Source organism: Poecilia mexicana, unplaced genomic scaffold (assembly GCF_051168715.1).
Source record: "Poecilia mexicana isolate PSO_F unplaced genomic scaffold, ASM5116871v1 scaffold_1, whole genome shotgun sequence".
In the NCBI taxonomy this organism is placed as follows: Eukaryota; Metazoa; Chordata; class Actinopteri; order Cyprinodontiformes; family Poeciliidae; genus Poecilia; species Poecilia mexicana.
This window is the reverse complement of record NW_028263370.1, coordinates 21,791,733-21,818,290: the sequence shown is the minus strand read 5'-3', so window position 1 is coordinate 21,818,290 and position 26,558 is coordinate 21,791,733. Positions and strand designations below refer to the sequence as shown.

Sequence of the window (26,558 nt, the reverse complement as noted above, 5' to 3'; positions counted from 1 at the left end):
TAGTGGAAGCTGCTTACATCAATTTCTTAAATATTGTAGGATTAGTTTGTTTGCTGCCCATTGATTGAACTAATAAAAACGTTACTACTCTTGCATGCTTGGGTCATTTAAAGATCAGAACCAGAAATGTCTTTGGTAAGAAAAGTAAATCAAATTGAGTTTAAAGGTTTTTGTTATGAAACCAAGTTTTTCCTAGTTTAATAAACCCTTTCCCCATAATAGTAGACATATTAATCACAACAGCACTGGTTCTATGGGAGACCAAAGTTTAAATCAGAAAAAAAAATGTTAAAGTCATCTTAGTTTTAGATTATTTTAATAGAAATCCAAGGAACAACAGAGATTAAACATAACGGTTATGTGTGTATACAGTGCTTTCCTTTTTTGCCACCACAGGTGAAAAATACATGAATGCATGTCACAAAATCTCCCACACACCTTGAAAACATTTACCAAGTCCAACAAAGGAGATATCAGCTCAATATATTTGCACAAATGTTCTCTGACGGTAGGTGATACTTTATGATTGGAATGAACTTTAAGACATAAAGCATTTGAAGCTAAGATACATGCCTTTAACTATAGTTTTTAAAAAGTGTTTTCTCTCTTCTTCTTACATTCTATTTCTAGAAAATAGGTGTTTATTTTATGATTCTATATCCTACGTTGTTTGTTCACAAATGTCACAAATATTTGGACTCTTTTTTATGCTACAACATTCCAGTATACTCACATATAAGGATCGGCGACCCGTTAATGTTTCACTTGGCATCGCAGTTCTGACAAATGGAGGACAAACACCGTGACCTCCAGAAAAAGAAAGGAGTCTCACACTGGCCACCATGGGGGGTGCAGGGCTAGTCGAGGACGGCAGAGGGAGGGGGACGCACGCAGCAGTTGGGCCGCCTGACATTTTGCAGCATTGACCTGAAAATGTTCTGCTGCCTCCTTTTGTTCTTTTTCCCACGCTGCGGCGAATCAACGCCGGAGATGGATTTTCGGAAGGAAGTCTGAGCAATCAGCTTCCTCTCCTGCTCCCTGATTTTGCACTGCAGGTGGCTCTGAATGGCGAAACCAAGCGACTCCGGGTCCACAGACGCCCCGTAGACCTCCCACGTCATCCCCTGTTCGTCCCAGACAACGTCGTGGATGCTCTTATCCTTCTGCATCCCCGACTGATCGTCCTCCTCGTCGTTATTCTCTGGCTTTATCCCCTGCTCGGCTGAATTTGTTCCCGACTTTGATGCTGCGTTAGCTGTCGTTGTGGTGGCTGGCGGACCCTGAGAAAACGCAGCATTGTTTCTGTCAGCAGAAGCGCTGGCCGTCTCTGGGGAGGGAGCTTTCGCGGTGGAGGATATTTCAACTCCACTTGCCACTGTGTCCTTGTTGCTGTGTTCGATGTTGATTTGATAAACTGGCTGAATGCTGCTCAGACCTGATCCAAGTTCCTTGGGCTTTGCTCCTAACCTGGAGTCAAGCTTCTGGGCCACAGTTGTTGAGCACAAACCTGCAGCTTGATTGGGACACATCTCCGCCTCTACGGTGAGTCTCTCTGAGGTGGAGAGGGAAGTTGTGTAGATCTGATAGGAACCCACGGCTTCATTAACTGGGAAAACAACAGCTAGACTCTGCGCCTCTTCCCTGGGGACTCCACTGCCAGCGAAGGGCAGCAGACTCGGACTTGTACCCACAGCTTTACTGGAAGTCTCTGCTACGGCCTGGACCTCCATATCATGACACTGCTTGGCGGGCGAAGCGAATGAGGTCATAGTGGAGGCCTCCTTGAACTGCGTGCTGAGCTGCTCTCCTGTGCAGACAGCTGTGTCAGTTTGGCTGGTTTCCTCAGACACCTGCCCACACGTTGGCTTGCTTTTTGCAGCCTGGGGCACAACAGATGAATCCTTCTGTGAAGATTCAGGGTGATGTTTATTGGAGGAGACCTGTGTTGCCTTTACTACTGGGAAATCCCTCTCTGGATGTGATGAACATATATTTGTAACTGTAGTGTGGGTTTCTGCTCCTTTACCTGCTGGTGGAGGCTTAGTATAGGTAACAGTTTCCATCCTGTGCTCAGGTTTTCGTGAGTTATCTGGTTCTTGGATTTTCTGTAATGATGTGGTAGATTTGTTTTGTGGAGCCTTAACATCCTGTTGAGGTAAAGGCACTGCTTTTTGTGACTGACTGGTGCTGCAGAGATTTTTATTTGTATTTTTATCACTGGTCTCTTGTGCTGTGGGTTTGGTTGAAGGTGCCATCTGGACAGGCGCTGCCTCTGAAGGACTCGTCTCTTTTGCAATGCGTGCGTCGATCTTTGATGCTGCGGTTGCAGTCGGTAAACCAGCGGTGCACGTATCCTTTCCATGAGACGTTTTTATGTTAGCATTTGAGTCTCTGTGGTCAGTTTTTGTCTCGCTACCAGCTTGACCTGTTAGCGACAGGTTAGCAGAGTGCTGCTCACCAGCTGTCCCAGGTTCAGATTGTGTCTGCTTCCCATTGCTGCCTGAAGGCATGTCTGCCACCGCACTGCTAACTGCTTCACCGCCCTTATATGACGAGGATTTATGGATGTGTGGGACAGGGCTGGCAGTGGCACCTGACATAGGCGGGTTATCCTGCTGGTTAGAAGACGTGAGGGCGGCATTTGGACAAACCTGAGAGAGTTTGAGGTGCGACTCGTCACCCCAGTTGGCATTAGACTCCTTGTTGGCCAGTGGGTCTGCCACAGCCAGCTGAGGCACCATCTGGACTGTCACTGTCCTTTTAGGATTAGTTCCCATTCCGAATTCAGTTTGGATCTTCAGATATTGTTGTACTCCAAAAATGTGGGCAGACAGAACCTTTATGCAGCTCCCTAAAAGAAGAGGGTAGAAGAATAGAAGTGGGTTTACTTTAAATATACACTGATCAATTCATCACCGAGATTTTTTTTTTGGATTAGACCTGCATGACACACTTTGTCAAATCGATTTCTCACTTTTTGTAAATTGCAAAAATAGCTTGTTAGAGTGAAAGCATGAGAACAATCTATACTGTCCTCATTTTTACAGATGTTTTGAACTCAAAGAATAAAAAAAGATGCACAATTAGACTTTTACTTTGTAATTTTGTATTAGACACTTTTACTGTTTGAAAAGTACAATGCATTAGACTTTTCATTAGACTTTTCAAACCGTAAAGCCACGGTTTTCTTAGACCTTCTTGTTTAGATTTAGATAAATAGCAGTGTGTAACTTTTATTTTAAAAAATATATCTTTTGTACATATTTGTTAAAACTGTCACCATGTTGTGATAATATAATAAGAGATAATCTGTGAAAAAAGTCCAGCTTCTCTGACTTCCCCAAATTGACCTGCTGTCATCTGAGAAAGTACACAACCAATCAGAAACAACCAATCAGAGCCAGGAGGAGAGTCTTAGTGCTGTCAGTCATTCTTGTGTATGTGCTGCACAGACACTCCCCCTTTCTCTCTGCTATGCTTCAACTGGTTCACCACAATGGAGCCTGCTATGAATGCTCAGGCCAGTTATAATGGCCACTGACCATTATCGCATTTAGCAGCACGTACTTGATTTTGATTGACAGCACTTACACCCACCTCCTGGTTCTGATTGGTTGTTTTTGACTGGGAGCTGTTCATTTCTTCAGACAACAATAGTAGCTCATGGAAGGAGGAGAAACTTGATCTTTTCACAGATTATATTGTGACAATATAGTGAGTTTTAACAAATATATTAAAAAAACATTTTTCGTAAAAGTTGTGTACTGTTGCTTTAAAGTGAGAGTTTTCCAGGTTTTTTTGTATTTGTCATTCTCACTATCAGTGAGACCTGATTAAGAAAAAATTACTTATTTGAACACAAGTAATTGGTGCATCACTAGAAACAGATCAGATTATTCAGATCAAATAAAATTTGCTTTATAGACTGCAGTTACAAACTGTCACTCTACGTTAAGCTTCAGCTGCTCTGTCTTTTGTATTTGTGTTTTTGCTGCTGTCTCCACACCATGCATCACAGCAGGTCCTACTAGCATCTTGTAAACCTTCCCTTCTCTCTTGCAACTATCCAGTCACAAATCACTCCTGACACTCGTCTCCTTCCACTCCATCTTGCCTGCAGTCTCTTCTTCTCCTCCCTTGAGCAAAACCTGTTGCTTTGATTGGTTGACCTCAGATACTTACTAAAGTACCTCTCCTCATTGTTGCTTCACTGTTGCACCTGTCTGCTTCTCATTCTCACATGCCTTCTGTCTTGCTTCTGCTAACTTACATTCCTTCACCACATTTTCTCTCCAGGCTCTTTACTTTTAATGCATATCGTAACATTGTCTGCAAACGTGATATCCTTCGGGACTCCACTGTTTCCCTCCTTCGATTTAACGACACCTTTCCACTGTCTTACTGTCTTTGTATGGGTCATACTCCATCTTCACATACGTCTTTGCCTCTGTTCTTCTCTTGGCATCCTATCTTTTCTCTGCATCCTCAAAGACACAATATAACACCTTCTGACAACACTTTCAAAGTGAATGTCATAAATAAGTTGGTATTTCCCTGCAAGAAATGATTTTCACTTCAAAAATTCTTTCCCAAATCCTAACTTAGACTCGATCAAGAGATACTAAGACATATAAATGTTGAACAGAGACTAAGTACAAATTCAGTTTGATTTAATGTTTATTACTGAGGTTTTAGACTTTTTTGATCACTTAACAATTACAAAAATCATAAATCTTTATATTTACAAATTATGTAATGCGAAGTAGTTTAGGTATGATATTCCTGAACAACTCTCTCTGAGGTAACAGGGATGTGATGATTCAATCAGCTCACAGAATGAGACAATGCAAGGTCACAACAAAAGGTTAGATCTCAGCAATATCATGAGGAAAAGAAAGAAGCTGTGTTTTTTATTTATATATACAGCAAATAATTCACAAATCAAAAACTGTATTAACATGTTTACCTATTTTAGGATACTTTGAGTCTAAGGTGCTCCTAATGCATCTTAGAAAAACAAACAAATAAAAAACAAATGAAATAAAAGCACACAGAAAATGCTAACTGTGTTTTCACAAGTAAAACAAATGTTTCATCAATCTCAACCTTCTCTGACCAGAGTATAATTGTCCAATCCAGGTTTGAAAATAAACAATTATCTGTCCAGTTAGATTTCTGAACAACAAATGATCAAAGACATTCCAGACAAAATGAAAAAGAAGCTAACTTTAGCATCTGAATTCTCAGTGTTTACAAATGAACTGAATCATGTCTGTCAACTTCTCTTTCTGTCAGCTGAATACTCAAATTGCTGCCGGATTTAAAAGCGCTGTCAGCTTCGAAGTTGCTTTTGTTTCCAAGTGTTGTCAGACTCCAGGAAACTCAAGAATAATTTTCTTTTTCTTTTCTTCAAATTAAAGCCACCACCACAAAGTCATCACAACATCGCTTCTCTATTAACCCTTTAACAATATTTTTACCAGCGTTGCACTGACACACATCTCGTATAATGAGCTTAAAGTTGCACAGTTCCACCAGGTGTTTGCTAGTTGCTGCTGACTAGTCTGACGGATCTGAGCTGGGGAGTAAAGAGAGACGGATGTTGTCTGAGGTGGATGTTCAGAAGCTTGGAAACTTCAGCCTAGAGGAGGAGTTGCATCTCGAAGGCGGGGCTAAGTCCACCCAGGTGTTTTGCACAGCTGAATGGTTGTCATGGAGATGAAAGGATTTCTCAAACATGCATGGAAGACTCAAGGCAACACTCCATGTATATTTTTGATGAGGGAACAACATCATAACATGATGCAAAGCTAAAAAAAAAACATAATACCCCTGTGAAGCACACAACTTCCTATGTCAACAAAGTTACATTCTGAAAGCAGCTGCAGACTTGAACTTGCCAACCAACACTGTGGGATATGTGCCTCGACATGTCTTTGCACTCCTAATGGATGGCATGTAGATCTCTGCGGACCTGACCTTGTGGAAGAACAGCACTAGGATCAGGAAACAGGCCCAGCAAACACTGCTCTCTCCTGGTAGCATCCTCGCAGCATACTACAGAGCTGTGGTTCTGATACTACAGAGCTGTGGTTCTGATACTACAGAGCTGTGGTTCTGATACTACAGAGCTGTGGTTCTGATACTACAGAGCTGTGGTTCTGATACTACAGAGCTGTGGTTCTGATACTACAGAGCTGTGACAGAGTGTGTTGACATAATGCAGATGGTGGTGCGAACAATCAAAGTAGCTTTAGGCTCTCCCTTTGGGTGCATTTTTTTGTGAATTATATAAACATACAGTGATCCACACCAGTATGCAGACAGATTTATTGAGGATACTCCTCTTTGACAGCAGCTCTGCCTTCAACATCATCACTCCAGACATACTGGTTATTAGCCTTCTCCTGGATAAGACTAACTAGCAAATTTCCCTCAGACTGTGAAAGTCAGGATCCACCTCTTTCCCTCCGGTAGACTCAGAACTAACTCTCCCCAGGGCTGGGTTCTAGGCCCCCTGCCTTGTTCTTTATAGGCACATGACTGCACTCCTGCTTACACTTGTTAAACTGTAGACCAATTTTAATGTAATCTCACCTCTTCACAATAAAACAAAAATTTTATTGATGAGTAAAACCTAGTTTGGACAACTGTGTTGTTTTAGAAATAAATCGGACTACTTTGGTCGCACTGATGAACTTTAAAAAGCACAGTAGTGATACAGAAAGAAATGCAAATACAGTTTTAGTTTTTTTATCCATAAAATAACTGATCACAAACTACATTTGTGTAAATTACATAGATATAGATACAGAGGAAGTGCACAAGAAGACTGACTGTGGGGTTCCTCAGGGTTTGATACTTGGTCAACATTTCTTTTTATGTATACAATAATTTGTGTTTAGTTTCTAAGTTGTAGACATAATTTAAATTTTTGTCTGTAAAGGAAAAAAAATCTGAAATGTCCCGTCACCACGGATAAATCAAAATAAAGCTGAAATTTATATTGTTAGGTAAACCAAGGAATCGCTGCCAATGTAGGATTTACTTTGAGAAAATCTGAGAAAATTCTTATAAAACAAATACAAACTTTATGATCATATTACCAAAGAAAGCTATGCAAACTGCAGCTATTAAATTTTACCATTAATCCACAAACCCATTAACTATTCAGTGGTTATGCACATTTATATATTTGGAGAAATAACAAAAATTATGCTCAAAGTGAAGAACAATCAGTTACTGCCTGGTACCTAGAAAGTGTTTAAAATGAGAAAAACAATGAACTCAGTGTTCAGAAAAAATTTTAATGTGATCATATATGTTTAACAACATAGTTGTAGAAGTAGCGTTAGGTTAGTTCTGATTTGTTCTTTTTGTTAAATTTTGGTTTATGGGTTTTAAAGACTTAAAGAGGAGCAGCAAAAACAAATGAGGTGGATTAGCAGTTCTTGTTAATAACTGATACTGACATGCAGGAAATGTTCTTCTGGTATAGATCATCAGATTATCATACAGCAACAGTCTTCTGACAGAGGCCTTTTCAGATTTGCTGTAAGACTGACTGCTACTGGAGATCTTCACTGCCCACAGGATCACTGTCCACAACAACTCTGAAAATATTTGGACAAAATGAGATCTGACAATATTTAATTTCCCTCAGAGATAAAGTATTTCAATTAAACACTGGATCTATTATTCTGATTATGTAAAACTGTGCTATGTAAAATGTTTTATACACATTTTAAATAAAATATGTATAAAAATGACAAAATCATACAATGTTAATATAAATTTTGAGTTTATTTGAAAGAGTATTTATCACATGCTTTGTGCATTTTATATTGTTAACTCTTATTGCTACATAAGCTTTAGGGTCAGCCTAAACCTCTTTGGTTTGTTTTGACCTTCAGTTTGTATGTTGCTAAACTGAAAAAACACACGTACATTTTCTTGGTGCATTTTGGCGCCTTTGTACAAACTAAAAATTGCTCAAACACCTACATCTCTTTAGGACCACAGTGTACTTATCTTCTGATGACTTCCAGCAGGATAAACCACCACACCATGGTGAAGGTTAAATAATTAACGTTTTATCAACTTCCTTGAACATGACAATGAGTTCACTGTACTGTGGTGACCTACACACACACTCTGTCTCAGTCCAAATGAGCCAGCACCTTTGGGACGCGGTTAAACGAAACATTCTCACTCTGGAGGTGTTGCTGACATCTGCAGTAGGTCTAACACGATTAAACGGATTAATCGTGATTAATGAATTATTAAAATAATTGTAAACTAATTTATTAGTCAATCATTAATTGGAGTATATAGACTTGAAAAAAAAGACATTTGCTGAAATAACAATGCAGTCATTAAACCAAAAATGTATAAAAATATTTGTATTTAAGATTAAAAAAAAGTCCAACGCAGTATTGATAAGTTGAGCAGAAAGAGCTGAGGTTTTCACATGTTGAAATACTTTTTTAGCTGCAGTTGCATCCTTTGCTGTAAATGATGAAGAGTTCACTAAGCACAACATTTTATTGCATTGTAGGCAATTAATTGTTCATTTTCTTATTGAAAAAAGAAATCGAACTTTCTGTTTATTTTTACCTTTTCGTGTATTTCTAATATTAATAACATAAGTTTAAGTGGTCAATTGAAAAATCTGCAGAAAGTGCCATTTTTATCCAGTTAATCAATTAATCATCAGAATGATTAGTAGAATAATCGATTCCTAAAATAATCATTAGCTGTAATCTGCAGTAATAATGTGACGCATCATGCTAAAATGGAAACCTCTGAGGAAAGTTTATGATACCTTGGAAGCTATTATGTGTCATACAAGAGCGACCTGCAGAGGACAGTGAGGGGAGCTGGGAAAATCATTCAAAGATCCTCTGAGTTCCTCTCTGTTCCAGGATCTGTTTCTAAGCTGGTTTTAATATTTCTTTTTCCCACTTGAATCTGTTAAAGATCCCAGATGAATTTGGCGTTCTGTTGCATGCTGCTGGTCATACAACAAAATGGCAATAAATTTAATTTTAAGGGGGCATTCGTTTATTCTGACCCATTTGCTTTCACAGCACTTTGCAAGGACATCTAATCAGCAGCAAGCTGTGTTTACATCGTCTTTTGTTCAGTAAAGGGATTCATGTAAATTGACTGCCTTGACCTGTGGTGCCTCATTTTTCTCCAAGTGTTGATGAAGGTCTTTCATCGTTCTGCTCAACATGTGAAAGCACCATTCTGCAAACAAAGTGCCATCAGAAACAGATAAAATCATATATGTTGTATTTGCATTGAGTGCATGCATGCCTTAGTAGGTAGTACAGTAAGTTTTTTTTATTATAATGTTAACCTCAGCTTTTGACCATAGCCATCGTTTTATATGTGTATTGTAATGATTATATGTCATACAGCCTGTCTCTATGAGCACTTGGTTGTTATCAGCATAATTAAAACAGAAACAGTTGGTTGGTGGTTTGGGTCATGGACAGGTTTGGCCCATCTGTGTGTGTTTGCTCTGCCACAATGAATCCGTCTGTCAGTCCTCAAAGCGCAAATGTTTATAGAGACCGTATCCTGGCTGTAATCCTCGCTGGTTACGGGTTTTTTTAATCATCTATGGAGCAGTTTGCAAATGACACGAAACAAAAACGGGACTGCAAAGCAGTCTGCATTCAAGCGATGCACTCGACCTATTCAGGCCAATTAAGATCTGTGTCATGCACCGGAGCTCCTTGTCTCTGAGATTTGCAGCGCTGATCTGACCTTGCAGACATCTGCGAATAATTAACATTCTGATCATAAGGAAAAAACGAGGTCGCTTTACCTTGATGTCCCGTGCGATCGGGTGCCGTTTGCGCGCCGCTGTTCGTGAGATGAAGCAAAACCCCGGGAATGAATATGGAAAATTCACCCCAGTGTCGGTGACACCAAGCCACGCCTTCCTCCAGTCTCAGAGGTATTGATCTTCCGCGGCCGAGCAGCGCCAAATCCGAGCCCGGAGTGGACCGACTGACCGTGCGCAATGAGTCACCGTTGGCTGACCGACGGACGCCGCTTCCCAGGTCTTTGTTACAAACTGAGGAGCGTTCATGAAGCTGCCCGCTTTGCAGCAGCATCCCAGCCAGACTGAGCCGTGCCAGGCAGCATGATGAAGGGATGAATGGGAGATGGGATGCAGCATCCTATCTGTGGCCGCCGCAGGCGATCACAGGAGGAGGGTCACTTATTGCGCTGCAAATTTATTACTTTAAGGTCCTGCCGCTGCTGCTGCCTCCTGAGGAAGGCGATCATTTTCCAGGAGCACAGAAAGGTTATTTCATCAGCGCCCGTTTCTGTCCTGCACAGATGGGTTCGTGAATGAACATTCAATCTGAAGCGGCGCTTTTGACTCAGTTGAAATGTTTTAAAATTAGATTATTTGCTGGTTTTTCATTTTCTGTGGCCAGTGTGGACGTTGGAATAAACGACTTTATAAGGGGGCAGGGGCGCTCCCAGAAAGTTTTGGAGATGAGGGCAAATAATAATTCAGCAGTGGTAAACCAAAACCAAAGGGTCTGGAGTTTTATTTATGCATGCTGGTGTGTCCAAAAGTGATATTTAGGTCTTATTTAAAATAAATCCCGATTTTCTTTAGGAATTTTTGAACAAATAAATATTTGTAAGTTCAGGTTTCCACAACAACAACAACAACAAATCTGCTTTAATATGTTAGAAAATGCTTTCTTAGCCCCATAAAATTGTTATTCTAGTACTTTAACTCTGCTAAGGGAACTGAGGATAGGATCCTGGAATAATTTGAGAAAGGGTTGACATAAAAAAAACCTGATGTGAAAAAACAAACAGATAAACAGACATGTAAATCATTAAAACTTGTCATTCATCCTAATTCCATTAATAAAAAAATATAAAAGACTGACTGGCTAGTTGTTGGTGGCAAGGGAAGTGGCACTGATGGAAAATTAAGCTTTTGTGTTATTAGATATAGAGTTGGCCTAAATAAAAAGAAAAGTAATAAATAAAATACTAAAGGTTTAAAGAAATGCTTTTTTTATCATTAATTTTTTTGTGTTCTGCACCTAATTACCAAAAGACATCATGAACCCTTCTAGAACTTAGCAGTTCTGTGTTTGCAATACCTAAGATACTGGCTGGACACCAGTGTGGTATGCCCCACATTGTCTGTCAGAAATTAACAAAATAATCACAAATGCGGGCAAGAGAGAGACAGAGGTGGATGCAAAATATTTCATGTCAAATAGAAACTTACAATTGGATCAAATGAAGTACATAAAACATAAACAAAGCAGGAACATGGAGGGAAGCTGACGCATAGCTGAGCAGACGAACCTGCAGAACAGATATAAGAATAGCTCAAAACCGAAGAAGACAGGAAAACTCAGAAGCATGAAGCTAACAGGAAGTAAAGAGAAAATAGAAACTCAGAAGCATAACTACTCAACAGATTAAACAAAGTCCAACACATGACAATCGCAATTTTGTGTACTTTTAAAGATTTATTTGAACTTTTTGCTTGGTGCTTGATTATACAGCATGTAACTACTGTGAATTTTAATGACAGTAAACAATAACTGGTGCAGACATTAGCAGTTATCTGGACTCTTTTCAGATTCAAACAGGATCAAAAGCTTACTGCCCCCACAATCATATTTGGATATCTTTCTTTGCAAGTTGCATCTTCTGCTGTCAGATTTTTGGAGCCATCAAGTAGCTTCTTGCTTGGAAATTTGACCTCTCTGCTAACAGAATTGGTAGAGATCCCTGACACTGCTGCATCTCTACTCTCTCTGAAGCTTTTTCTGGATAAATAAAGGCAGTAAAATCTAGTAGTTTAATGTTTACTTTATCTATTTAACTGTTCTTAGGTCTAAAAACTTCTCCTTGACAAACAAACATGTTTTTGACTCTGTGGCTGAAATTGCTAATTAATGTGTTGTCCTTGCACAATCTAATTCATTTAATTTCAATTGTCAAATTTCTAAAAAATCTGACACATTCATACAGAAAATAGTTTTAGTGCAAAGCAATGAAAGGTGTTTAAAGACATGAAACCATCTGTTTATTTTTTCAAACACTTGCTGCTTTCACATTTGCAGTGAACGGGTGTACACAGCCCACTTATTATGCAGTAGTAGAATGGGACCGTTTATGAATCCTCTGATATTTGCTAATGCGCTGCAGTTGACCTGCTCTTCTCCGCCTCTCACTACTTGATTCATTCTCTGCAGGGCAGCAGTTGGTTGAGTTCAGGCATTAATTTCAGACTGCTTTCTGCCTCTGATATGGAGAAAATACACATGCAAATTTCGTTGTAGATGTTTGGATCATTTAAATCTCTCTCTCTGATTCCTCTTGAGCTCAAGTTTCTTATTATGTTATTGTGGAAAGATTAAAAGTGGCTCCACTTCTCTGGGTAGTAGGATTTACTCTTCTGTAATATTTCACAGCGTTGGAGCATGAGAGGGAAATCTTTGACCACTAATTCTGTAGATTCTCCAGATTTCTGGGTTTCCAGTAAGATTTAGATCTAGAGATGAAGAAGGTTGAAATTTAAGTTATAATTTTTGGTTTATTATCCCACTCAAAGAATTAATGACCAAAAATTACCAGGTTACTGACAGATCCATCAGATTTTGACTTCAAATTATCTGGTAGTCCAAAGAATTCATGAAGCCACACACTGCGACGAGGTTTCCTGGGCTTTTAAATGAGAAACGAGCCCACAGCATCACAGATCCACCACCATACTTAACAGTAGAAACAAAGTACACTCTCACATGTGTTTGCAAAAAGCTCAGTCTTTGTCTTATCTAACCAAAACATAAAAATCCCTCCAAAGTTCTAGATTCAGGAAAGTATGACTTGTAAGGACAGGCAACATAATTTTCAATCTTTGCTGCAGTTCTCTTACGGTGATCTTCATAAATATTTATTTATTTATTTACTGCATCCTCCTCAAACTTACCACTGTCTCCTTGGAAGCAAAACATTACGAAATGAGGGCTGATTAGAGGCTTTTACACAGTACTGCTACAGGGTGCGCCATTAAGTGAATTAAAGATCAAATTTCTGTATTTTTTTCATTCATGATGTTTTAAAATAGCCCAGTCTTAATTTCAGCATTATAGTCTGTATCCTAAATCATCCTCCTCTAATCTTCAGACTATTGCTAGAAACTAAGTGCTTACTTTGGGGATTCGCTTTTCAAATATAGCCTGCCTCAGATGGAGCTCCTCTTCTAATGCAGTAATTGTATGGGATAGACCTCCAGCCAGTGAAAACCCAGAGGGACTGATTAGGTGAGAGACTGTGACTTAATTAAAGTCAAGTGCACCAACGGTGACAATATGAAGATCGGCAGCATTGTTGATAAACCAGATTACTGCTCAAGCATGAGGGGAAAACTGTCTGTGGTTTTGTGCTGGATCTTGCTGTTGTTTTTAACAGTGTAACCACTAGTCTAATAGCAGCAGAATTACTCATCTACAATATAAATTTATAAAACTATTCCCACAGTGAACTTTTCATTTGTAAATTGTGCAATGCAGCTGGAATGAATTTAAACATATTTTAAGGACAATGGATAATGTTTTGCATTATTTGCTGTTACTTCAGCTTTGAACTTTATCTCTGTTTTTTACTCCTCATAGATGCTACATCTGGCCTGTAGTTCTTTTTAGTTGAGATACTGCAGCTAACAACTTAATGTTCTCAGTTCATACATGATACTCTTGCCCTGTCTTTCAGTGCTTACCCATCCTTGATAAAGCAATAGGGTGAACTTCTACAGCAAATTATTTTTATGTAGTCTCTTTTGCTTCCTTTAAAAAGGTTACAGGGTTTCATAATATAACAAAACTGACAGGAAGCAGCAGTCAGCATGTTCTTATACATTGTCGGTTTTCTGTTTCGCACTAAAACTCAGACTGAATATATGAATGTTTTTCTGCTCGAGCTCGAGTTGATTTCCTGGGAAAAGGCCAGAAAACTGAAATTTAATGCGCCTCATCGTGTGTATTTTTGTCCACCAGATGGCGCTGCAACAGCGCTTCTGTAAGATTTGAACTGGTGAGTTCAAAGACATTGTTCTTTCAGGTTCGTAATGTAATTCCAACTTGATTTTTAAATATTTTACATCGTTTTTGCTAGTTATTGTTTTGGAAAAAAAATTAAAAACACTCAGTGGGACTGATATTTGTTCTTATGTGTCACAAGCATTTTGTATTCTTAGTACATGCAGTTGAGTAGCTGTGGGTTGGTACTGAATCTGAACGCACCAGAATCATAGCGCCGTTGTCAGGAGATACGTTGCTAACCTTTTACCTCGAACACACGGGTTAGCTTCAAAGTAGAAGGGAATACTTGAGTCCTGTAACATTTTCCAACAACAAAAATAAGGTAAGCAACAGCATAACTGGTTTCTAATAATCAGTGCTGCCACACGTTGTGTTTGCGACGTAACCAAGTCCTAGTGATGCAGGAAGCTAACGGACAAATCAATGGCAACCTGTTGTTCTGAGCTGTCACTTGTGAATTTTAATGCTAGCTAGGTTAGTCTGTGGATGAAACTATGGATTATAAGATAACAACTAGGTAATACCAACATGCTTTGGTTACTAAATGGCGAATGAACTCGCGGAACATTTGTAAATTAACGGAATAATCATGGTACTTTGAAGTTAGCATAGTTGCTAACAGTTATGCTATTGTTTTGGCTGTTTCAGCCTCATGGATGATGTCATTCTGAGATTTCAGGCTGAATATTTGTACCTTACGCTGACTTAGAATCACCCGACCTTGTCGGACGCTGACTGGGGACAATTTTAATGTCTTAGGGGACATTGTTGCTGTGAAACAAACAGATGAGTTTAACTTGTGTCCTACTAACATCGACGCAGTGGTCGGTGTGCAAAAGAAAGTATATGTACTCTGTCAAGTCTAGAAGTTTGTATTTTTATCTGAAAATATAAAAATAGGGAAAACTTTCAGCTGTGGTTTTTGAATTAATCAGATGAAATCAATAATCAGAAAAAAAATTCTAAAAAACTAAGAATAATCAGATTATTTTTAGCAGTTGTCATATTTTGCTAAATATAAGTCAGAATATTATGACTTGTCTGTTATATAGATCATTGTACTTCCAGTAAAGTTTTATAAATAGCTGGAAAGCACAAGGGGTTAACATTGTGTGCAGTCAGAAGGTTTATTACTAAAGTATCAGGTGTTAAATCTTTCCTTACATTTATGGTCAGTATTGTATGATTTTTAGAGCAGAAAGAATATGTTATTTTCATATTCACTTTTATTTGAAATTTTCCATTAATTTTGTGAAACCGTGATATTTTTTACTCAAAAGTTCAAAGAATCTCTTACTGACCCCATGTCATCCTTCACTGACACTGGCTCTTTACTTCCCTTTTGTTAAACTTGTTATTTGTACTTCGTATTAATTTATTTTCTTTCGTAAGGGAAATTTGCATCCAAGCAAAAAAGAAATATAAGTGGCAGACAGCTTCCTTTCCTAACCAAAAATTTCTGAAATTGACCAAAAATGACAAGACCCCATTCACTCTGTGTTCTCTCTAAAGATAAGAATGAAAATGCTTCTAAAATCGATTTAGAAAAGATGCTAAACTTTAAGTAACTCCTGCAAGTTTCTTTGCATATATTACAGAAATGTTTAGGCGTATCTGGCATTATATTTACACATCATTGCTGAGATCCTGGTTAAAGTGGCTCCTCAGGAAGACTACAGGGACTTGTGAGCTGCAGAGGATTTGCTCTGGATACAAACCAGGAGCCATGATGACAACAAAAGCAGGTAAAATACTCCTCCACCAGTAATCCTCTTGTTGCCGGGCAGTTTCCACCTTTTATTAATCTGCTCCCTGTTTCCTTGCCTTCCAGAATACTCTCTCCAGTCATCTAAAAATAAAGTAAGATATCCAAGCTAAAATGTTGTAAATTTCAGGAAAGAACAGATCTAAATGTAAAGTATATCTAAAGCTTGCCAAGCATTTCTCAAGCCAACAGTCTGAGAATACTGGTACATGTTTTTTCCTTCATTGAATTAAAAAAAAAAAAACTCTCAGGCTGGTCGTTGTTTAATTTACTTTTTTTTTCATGTCTGATGCACTTCTGTGTTGTTTTTTTTTTGATTGTTTTTCCCTTCTCAGGTTTTGAGATTAGCTTTGGAAACAAACAAGGAAAATGTAGAGAAACAAGTGGATGAGATTATGAAAGAGAAGGAAATCAAACCCCATTCAGATCACCTGTAAGTTTACTTTTACATCTTTATCTTTGACTTAGTTGTTTCGTTGTAGTTATGAGTGACTCATTGCTCCTTCCTCTGTTCGTCTTGCAGATTTAAGGCAAACCTGCACATCTGCCTGCTGCAGATAACAGGATACAACAGATTGTATTTTCGTGTGGAAGACTTGAGGAAGGAGGTCTTCAACTCGGACAACCCAAAACACGAGGCAATGCTGTTGAAGGTGTGGGTTTTATAGTTTTGTGCAGGACATGTCAGATGATTTTAGTCCATTTTGAACACATCAGTATCAGCCTGATAAGTAAAACTGGACCGCTATTAATAATTAATGTTTATTTCCATGAGGGCTGCAACTAAATTTTTTTCAGTAATCTTTCTCTTCAATCAAGCCGCTGCTGCTGTAGATGATAGCGGACATCTTTGGTCCTGTGGTCCCTTCCAGACGCCATTTAGATGTTTGACTGTAGAACTTTGTGTTTTTAGCTTTGGGACTTGTTGATGCCGACAGTGAAACTGGAGTCCAGGATAACGAAGCAGTGGGGAGACATCGGCTTCCAAGGAGATGATCCAAAGACGGATTTCAGAGGAATGGGCCTGCTGGGTCTCATCAACCTGCTGTGAGTAGTTATCACATTATTCCATATAAACGAACACTTTTTAACACAAGTTAAGTACAAATACAGTTCTCTAACATCAGTAATAGAGGATTTAGAAGAACATAACATATTGTAGCTCTATACAGTGCCTCCCAAAAGTATTTACACCCCTTTTTCACTTAGTTTAATGGGATTTTATCCTTTAAACTAGGACCATACAACCCATGACCTTCTACAGTAGGTCTTTTTAACTTAAAAATGATAAAGATCAAACAAATGTTTTTAAACATAGGTATCATAAAATATGCAGATTTTTTTTGCAGTTTTTCCAGTTTTCTCATGGAATAACTGCAAAGAATTTGCACAAAAGTACCAGAATTTTCTTGAAATCCATTTTCTGGTTACTATATTGGGGATTATAGATGTAAATTGTGTTTCTTTAAAAATACTGACAAATTTCTTAACTTATATTTTTGAATAATATCTATCTTTCTTTCAAAAAGTCATGAGACATTTCTGGTTCTTAAAAAGTTTTAATTAGGTGGATTTAGGGCAAAAATGTCTCTTTGGGTTGCAGACCTCTACTGTAGCGCAGCAGAATGTAAACAAATATAAATATGAAGTGAAAGGAACATGATGCATGGGTTTAAGAAACATTTTACTAATAAAAATCTGCTTTTTATAGTAAAGTTCATTTGTATAGAACATTTCAGCCACAGAGCAGCTTAGATTGCTCTACACCAGGGGTCACCAACTCCAGTCCTCCAGGGCTACCATCCTGTAACTTTTAGATGCGTCTCTGCTCAAACACACCTGGATCAAATAAACTGCTCGCTTCCAGCCTATTGCAGAGAGGAATGAATGCTGGTGAGGGATTCAGACATTTTGGAGCAGAGGTGAATATAAAAGTTGCAGGATAGTAGCCCTGGAGGACTGGAGTTGGTGACCCCTGCTTTACACCATAAAAACATAATGTTAATAAAAAAACATAATAAAATAGCCAATTATGAAATATCAACACATATTACATTTTGTCAAATGCTATAATCAAAACAATTAAATATATTGGTCAATGTTCCAGTTATTAATTAAAGGCAACTTTAAGCTTTTGGGTTTTAGCCTTGATTTAAAGGGTTTTCTGGAAGTTTGTTCGAGATTAGTTCATAAAAATTGTAGTGTTGTTCTTCCTCCTTCTTCAGTTTTTACAGCGACTCCATGTTTTACTGGATGAAGTTGTTTATTCAGAGAATTAACCCCTAAGTTAGGCTTAAATAAATCCTGACGTTTTTTGTTTTGCAGCTTTTTCAGTGAAAACTACACAGCAGAGTCTCGCCAGGTGCTGTCTCATGCAAACCATCCCAAACTGGGGTAAGAGGCAGTTATTTCAGCATCATTTCGGTTTGCTTGTGGAACTCTGCTTGTGTAATAGATGTGAAATTTGTTTCAGGTATTCATATGCCATAGTTGGGATCAACCTGACAGAAATGGCGTACAGCCTGCTGAAGAGCGGCGCTCTGAAACCACATTTCTACAATTCAGTCCCAGGTTCTCCGGAGCTCAAGGACTTCCACCAGTTTTACTGTGAGTCCCTATAGTGCTTCATAAATCCATTCAAACATATTTATCTTCCATATTTGGTCATAATCCAGCCACAAACCTCAGTGTGTTTTATGTAGATTTTTATGTGATTGCCACACACAAAGTAGAGCATAACTTTGAGAGGGAGAAAATGATACATGACATAAAAATTGGAGTATGCACTAATGTGCTCAGAACTTTCCGGATGGCGATTGTGGCTTAGTGGGTGGAAAAGTCGTCTTGCAAACTGAGGGTTGTGGGTTTGACTCCAGCTTCCTCTTTAACCTCAAGCTGCCTGCCGATTGGTGTGTGAATGGGTGAATGTGCCTCTACTGTAAAGTGTTTGATTTGACTAGAAAGACACTGAAATTCAGTCCATTAACTTTGTAGAAAAGCTCAGCCTTTTCTGCTCGGCTGAACATCAATACAATGTTTTTATTAACTGATCAATAATTAGAGAACTATTTATATGTCTAACAAGACATTTTGTTTTACAGAATATGCACCAGGTGAAGCTAAAACTGCCACTGTAGGAGTTCACATTTTCACAGATAAAGAGTTTTTATCTTAGATACAAAATGTATATGTTTTATAGCACACTTTTGGCTTAAATACTGCTCTAAGTATCTATTAGCCCTTTTTGAGTCTACATTCCAGTTACCAATTGTTGCAATATGCAATTCATCACGATTAATCCAATTAATTGCTGAAGCCTTAATCAACAGTAGTTTTCTCTAACATAAAGACATCACATTAACTCTAAGTGATGGCCGCCTGTGACGCCCCGTGACGTCATGCTGCCCTGGGTCTATACTGAGGTTTGTGGTTGTGTTACAAAATATGAAAGATTTTTCCAAGCCACTGTGTCTGTTCCACATTTCTCTTTCTCAGTGTGGAAGTTTTTCTTCAGCCTCTGTTTTACTTTCCAGGTTATCTTGCGTACGAGTTTGATAAATTCTGGGTTGCCGAGGAGCCAGAGAGCATCATGCACTTCAATCAGTACAGAGAAAAGTTTCACAACATAGTGAAGACTCACCTGCAGGACCCTAACGTGTCTCTCACACTGACTGTCGCTTGCAATTAATGTGCTTTGACACATTTTACACTAATCTCCTTGTTTACGTCCCAGTTGGATCTGTTTGAAGGAGGCAGGATTATCAAAGAAGACCCACAACCAACAACAAGCAAACTACAAATCTAACTTTTTCAGTTTCTTTAGTGATACTTTAGTGGTGCCCAGTCAACCTTCGTCCAGAACGACGACTATTTTCCACACGCAGCACAAACCCGAACCCTGTACCTCCGAAAAGTGACCATTCCAGAGACTGTTCAGAGAAATGAGAGCTGCTGCAGAAGACTCAGGTGGAGATCATGGCTCATGAGGCTTTAAGCACCTTGGTGATCAAATTTTCACATTAAAAATGTAATTACCACATTTCCTTGTGTTTAAGGTCTCTGTGTTGTGACAGTTTTACCCTCAGGTTATTCATGTTTATGTCCTGAGCTCATGACTTAAACATAAAACATGGCGCTCCATCATTGTGCCTGGTTTAATATCTCCCCACTCATGTCACGCCTGTTTTCAGTCTTTTTATTTCCCAAGACTGAGTTTTTATTGCTCATTGCATTTTATGCTTCAGTTTGCAATTTCGAGAAACTTTCTGCTTGAAGTCAATAAATTTTACATTTGAATTAAAAATTGTTGGTGTGTTAAAGTGAAATATACATATATTAAAAATTTATTAAAGATGAACAAAAACATGTTTTACACATTTTAATAACAAATCCTTTTATTACGATGTAAATAAGTGCTGGTTTAGGCTACCTGAGCAACTTCTGACATGCCTTACATAAAGTGCAAACTTGTGTCAACGGCTTTCGCTCCCATAATGACTGCATTGGTTCCAGAGTATAAAAAAAGTAAAAAGTTAAATACAGCACTCTGTTTTCAGGGAAAATGAAGCTTCAGCAGAAGCTGGTTTTCCCTGTATTAGAGGTACAACATCCAGGTTGTTTTAAGGTTTACGTTCAGGCTTTTGAGTCTGGGGTCTCAGTTTGGTGCTTCGATTCTTCTGGACACCATCATGGCTCTCTTGATTTGCTCGAATGAGACAAACATGACGACATTCCAGGATCCCAGTCTCAGAAATGAAGGCATAAACCTGGAAAACAAGGAAATTATCAATACTAATGTGGAGCCATCGTAAAAGTATTCATACCTCCTAAACTATTTTGTTGGGATTTTGTGCATCGTTGAGGAAAGGAAGGAAACTGTTTGTGGTTTTCAATCCTTTACAATAAAAATCAGTTTAAAAATTGTATTCATCCTCACTGGTGTCAAAACTAAAGTGGAGAGAGTATAAGATAAATTTTCAGATGTTGCCAGTGAATATCAATTGCATTTTATTCTGGACTTTGACTAGGCCATTCTAACATGAATATGTCGATGTAAACCATCCCACTGTAGCTCTGGTTGAGTGTTTAGGGTTTATGTTCAGTGAACCTTTGCCCCAGCTGACGGTGTTACAGAGTCTACCAGGTTTCCTTCTAGGATTGCTTGTAATTATTTCCACCCATCGGTGGCGCCCCCAAGTGGTGGCCAGGGGTTTTCTGTGGCCACCCAGAGAAGAAAACCCCCACTTTAATAATTCATGTTCAGTTCATACAAACACATACAGGCACCTTCAAACAAGACACAAACGTAAAAGCCAATAAATGAATACATGAAAGTCTGTGTGCCTGTCTTTACTTCCTTTTTTACTTCTTTCTTTTACTTTATTTTTCTCTCTTTATTTCTTTACTTATTTCTTTCACTTTTTCTGTAATTCATTTTTTCTAGCTTTTCTTCCTTACTTTGTCACTTTCTTTACTTCCTTTTCTTCTTCCTTTAGTTCATTCCTTACTTTTTTCTTTTTGAAAATTTTCTTAGTCTTTACTTTTACTTCTTTACTTTTCCTTACAACTTTATTTCTACTACTTTCTTTACTTCCTTTGTTTCTTTACTTCTTTTACTTTACTTTTTGTCTTTCTTTGCTTTTTCCTTTACTGTCTTCTTTTCTACTTTCTCCCCTTATTTGTTTCTTTGCTACTTTCTTTCCTTGTCCCATCTCACAACCTCTATGAACATTTTGTAGGGTCTCCACTGCCATCCATCTTTACATCAACGTTCAGCTTCTCTTTCTCTAGTATTGAGCAGTGTTCCCACAGCATGATGCAGCCACCACCACGTTTTATGATGTGGATATGGCTTTACAAGATTAGTTGTGTTTTCACCAAGAGTCCTCTAATTCAGTAATCAGGTGGCTGATTCTGAAGACCCTCCATTTTTATTTCGCAGCATCAGAGTAAATGGGGGGGCTCACCCTTTGTAAAAGGCAGTTGGTCCCTCTTTAGTCATCATGGTCCAGGCGCAGTTGATGGCGCTGCGGTACTGGCCTGGTGGAGAGTTCATGTATCTTGTTTTCACCACATCCACTGGGGAGGCAATCACCGTGGTGACAAAGCCCGCTCCGAACGCAGACACAAAGTGGCACGGAAGATTATCTGTGGGGAGATAATGGAGGATCCCATCAACTGTGAGGTGATTGTTCTGGGTCTGTCAGCAGTCTGTGTAATCTGAATGGAGCGGAGAGGATGGTTGTGATAAATCTCACATTAACTACTGTATTTACAGCTTTCTGTGATGGGACATTACAACATGTTCTGTACCAAGATGGTTATCAGCTGCACGGGAGGGAGAGAGGTGAGAGGGTGGGGGAGTCTGGTCCAATCGGCAAGCTCCTCTCAAACAGGAGTGTTAAAGGAGAGCATATTATGGCACGTTGTTGAAAACACACTCCTATCTCATGATTATTTATTTTTAAGTAAAGCTGCATAATGTAACTTTTATGAAGAATTTGGTTTGTTATACAGAAGAGCTGTGTCTTGGAGGCGGGGCTAGGTCCACCCAGGCGTTTTGCACAGCTGAATGGTTGCCGTGGAGATTAAAGGGTTTCTCAAACATGCATTAAAGAATCAAGGCAACCTTCCAGGTATATTTTTGATGTTGGAATAACTTTATAACATGATGTAAAGCTCAAAAAGGTAAATTTTACATAATCGTGTTTCATTATTATATAATAAGTTGGCTTGCCATAGAGTGCCAGACGGGGGAACTCTTACCTGACAACAGTTTGTGTCTGAGAATGGCCTCTTTGATCAGGTCATAGGTAACCAGTTCTGTGCAGTTCACCAGTGCATTTCTTGTGATGTTAGGTAATGTTCCTGAAGAACACACACACACACACACACACACACACACACACACACACACACACACACACACACACACACACACACACACACACACTTAAAGCATTACTCAACAGCATTGTGGATTTTGTCCCCTGATGTGGGAACCTCTCCTCTCACCTTTCCACAGGCCTCGTAAGCCCTCATTGAGGAAGATTTGTCTGTAGGCTTGCATTGTGCCGTTGTAGCGCCGCGCCACGCCGTTCAGGTTCATTTGGGCCTGGAATCGAACCTTGACCACGTCGGTGGGTTGTGCAAACGACACGGCCATGGCACCTGTTGTGCAGCCGGCCAGTATCCGCATCGGCACGCCTGGATCTGGAGAGACGTGGAAGAGTAGGATGTTCTTAGCTTGTTTTAGAATGTAATATATTTAATATATAGAATTTCTTTATAAATGGTGCAACAGGAATGTTACAATAGACGGACTGTAGGATTTTTCTCATCCACCAGAACCATGCTACATGCTAACCTGTCCAAAAACATCCTAACAAATATTTTTGGTGTAGTTTCTAATACATACATAGTGCACTTGAGTTAAAACAAAACTCACTGACAAGTAGCTTTGTAGCAACAAAGGGGCTTGTATTGAGTAAATAATTTCTTATTATTGATGAAGATGGGAAATTATTTCTCTTATAACATGGGAAAATGTCCTGTTTTTAGTGAAATAATCTCCCAGCAGACCTAGTACTTCTTTATCAATATCAATGATTTATTGACCTAAAACAAGTTCATGTATATTGCCAAAAAAGTTACTTTTAAGTTAGTTTTGTTTTATTTTAAGTGTACTAAGACATTTCCACTAGAAACTAAATGAAAAGATTTTGTGTTTTTGCAGTGTGCAAGTGAAATCCTACTTTCTTTGCCTCCGGTGTAGAAGTTTTTCACGTTGTCATAGAGACCGATTCTGATGGAAGCGAAACACAGCTGCCTCTGCAGTCCGGCCACCAGCCCGTTATACAAGGACCTGGGCCCCTCGGTCCGGACCATGGTGCTGATGGTACCAAACACCCCTCTGTAGCGGATGCCACCCACCGCTTGCTTCTCCCCTTGAATCTGAGGAAGAGGTGCCATTTAGACTTTTCCAGAAAACCAGAAGATAAATCCATTCTGGTGCATCATAATGTGAACCCATTTGGTAAAATTATATTTTTATAGACAAACAAGGTTTTTTTATATTAATTGTAAAATGTATATTTTTTTGTACATAGACTTTTAGAGTCTATGTTTTCCAGTTAGTGATTAATAGATTATTAAATTAGTTGATAATTATTTCAGTAATCGATTAACCATGATTGATTCAATTAATCGTTCCAACCCTAATTTTTTGTTGCTGTTTCTGTTTCTGGAGAAAGGGAGAGAGGGCTGATCAATGTACTATTAGTGAATATTGTCAATTGGTCGATATTGTGATAATAATATTTCCATTCATAGTGACTTCTTCTAAGATTATTTCCATATTTGGTTAATCACAATAATTGTTTCAGCCCTAATTTCCATCTTGTTGCCGTTTGTGTTTCTGGAGAAAGAAATTGGTCAATGTAATATTAGTGAATATTGTTAATTGACTGAAATTGCAATAGTAATAGTACTATGAGTTACTATGAATTAATCAGTTTATCTTTTTTGTATATTTCTGCTAAATTTATCCAAGCATAGGCTTTTTAGAAATACACTTGTTTATTTTTAAAATATAATTTTTTTTAAGTGAGTCATTCTTTTCTCTTTTTCTTTCATGGCCATTTTTAGAGTCTGCACTCCAGCTGAGGATTAATAGATTACTAATTAATAAATCAATTAATTAATCACGATTGAGTCAATTAATTGTTTCAGTGCTAATTTCCATCTTGTTGCCGTTTGTGTTTCTAGAGAAAAGGAGAGAGAGTTAGTCAATATAATATTAGTGAATATTGTTGATTGGCTGAAATTACACTACTAATATTGGTTATCGATATTGGTCCAACTTTTCAAATTGGTGCATACCTAAATTTGGGTGAAGAAGTAACTATAAATTATTTACACATCAAAATTATCTTTTAGGAATGTGTTCATATATTTTGAAATACTAGTTTTATTAAGTGCATCACTTATTTTTTTAAAGCAAATAGTTGTTTTTAGAGTATTCTCTACTTAAAAATTAATCGTTTATTATTTCAACAATCAATTAATCACGATTAATTTGATTAATCGTTTCAGCCATAAACTGATGATTACTATCATAACTTGCTGGTACCTGTAGTCTGACTTTGGCTGTGTCCAGAGGAAACGTGACCATGTCTGCTATGCAGGCTGCTGCTCCGGCACTCGCCATCTTCACCCCAAGAGGAGGAGGCACATCTGAGGGCTTGAGTCCCACCATGTTCCCTGCCTCTGCAAACAATAAACAGTACATCTTTGATTTCACATTAAATCAGCGAATACTGAAGTCTCAGTTAGAGCTACATAAGACACTTACATTGTTTAGGACTAATTAAAGGTTCTTGTTTTGGTCCTGAGATGTTACCAGGCAGGGTTTGAAGGACCAGATGGTAATCCTCGAAGGGCCCTTCTAGCACAGAAAGGGAAGAGGCGTCTTTCACTCTGTAATTATATACTTACTGTCCGGTTTTTATGGCATCCACAGAGAGGCGTCTCTGTGCACTTGCGTGTGCCCGGGTTCAATCAAAGTCCACTCCCTGCGAGATAATCAATGTTCAATTCACCTGACGGGGCCTGTCAGTAAAAACAAGAAAAACAAATTCTGTTGTGAGTAAAAAAAAAGTATATCTCAAAGTTCTTAGACATAATTTAACATCTTTATTATTTGGATGCCCACATCTGGTGCACTGAGTACAAAAATGTGTCAGCAGATTTCCCACATAAACAGTCAATAATATTAGGTAATTATTTACACAGCAGGAACATTGCTGATATCTGAGCGTTATCTGGTGAGTTTTTTGGGGGCTTGTCCGGGCTTCCAGCCAATAACAGCACAAACATGCAAACAGCAGATTCATAAACCCAATCCCCAATCACTTCTGCAGACTTTACAGTAGTCACAATTTCATGCTGGGTTTTGTTAAATGTCTTAGTCTGAAGATATATATCTGTCAATTCGTTCATGTTTCCTGGTTGTTTTTTCAGTTGCTTGTGTCAAATCAAATCTGAGGAGTCATACATGTGAGCGGTGACGTTCATCCATGACTGAAGTTCAATCCACAGAAGATAAGAGCTTTGAAATCACATCGTGTTATGGCAGCAGCTCAGTCTGTTATACAAGAATAAATGTACATATGCAGCGACTTACAAAAGTATTCACACTCCTTAGATATTTTTACATTTTCATGTTTTCACCCGCAAACTTTAATTTATTTTTGAAAGAGATTTTAATTGTGAAGTGGAAGGAAAATGGTTCCGTCTGTCCATCCGTCTGTCTGTCCATTCGGTTGTAATAGTGAAAAACAGTAAACTACATCAGAAAGTAAATTGGAAAGTAAATTAGAAGTTTAGTTCTAATTTACAGTAACTCCTCTCTTCATCTACAGGTTTAATAGGACTGTTCATTCATTTTCATCTTTAATCAGCTATTCAGGAAATGGTTTGTCAAACTGATCATTTTTATTATGTTGTTTATGTTGCCAATGTCTGGCCGACGTGTTTTATTACCAAAATAAACTCGTAAAATGGGAGTCAACATCGTTTAAAAGCAGCTATGAAAAAACATTCATTTGCAGACGCCCAACCATTTAAAAATGATATCCGATGTACTGTAAATTAAAGTATTCTATCATCTAAGGTTTTTAGTTGAG

General features: G+C 38.4%; 3 protein-coding genes across 3 annotated transcripts; 1 reads left to right on the top strand and 2 right to left on the bottom strand.

The window, feature by feature from the left end:
- Window positions 1-299: 299 nt before the first annotated feature.
- gprin3b (GPRIN family member 3b) lies at window positions 300-2,810 on the bottom strand. Its single transcript, XM_015011270.2, has one exon. It carries the CDS (start codon window positions 2,775-2,777, stop codon window positions 858-860), a length of 1,920 nt encoding a protein of 639 aa, XP_014866756.2. The 5' UTR covers window positions 2,778-2,810; the 3' UTR covers window positions 300-857.
- An 11,464-nt stretch (window positions 2,811-14,274) lies between these two features.
- On the top strand, window positions 14,275-19,912 carry elmod2 (ELMO/CED-12 domain containing 2). The gene is made up of 9 exons (XM_015011273.2): window positions 14,275-14,430; window positions 15,707-15,853; window positions 15,940-15,968; window positions 16,209-16,306; window positions 16,397-16,526; window positions 16,787-16,920; window positions 18,199-18,267; window positions 18,347-18,480; window positions 19,407-19,912. The coding sequence occupies exons 2-9, from the start codon at window positions 15,709-15,711 to the stop codon at window positions 19,559-19,561; spliced, it is 894 nt and encodes a 297-aa protein (XP_014866759.2). The 5' UTR covers window positions 14,275-14,430; window positions 15,707-15,708; the 3' UTR covers window positions 19,562-19,912.
- Window positions 19,913-20,249: 337 nt separating this feature from the next.
- Window positions 20,250-25,356, bottom strand: ucp1 (uncoupling protein 1). The gene is made up of 7 exons (XM_015011272.2): window positions 25,226-25,356; window positions 25,004-25,140; window positions 23,628-23,826; window positions 22,888-23,085; window positions 22,639-22,740; window positions 21,840-22,020; window positions 20,250-20,639 (listed from the first exon to the last, which is right to left on the bottom strand). Exons 2-7 carry the CDS (start codon window positions 25,127-25,129, stop codon window positions 20,528-20,530), a joined length of 918 nt encoding a protein of 305 aa, XP_014866758.2. The 5' UTR covers window positions 25,130-25,140; window positions 25,226-25,356; the 3' UTR covers window positions 20,250-20,527.
- Between the last annotated feature and the right edge of the window lie 1,202 nt (window positions 25,357-26,558).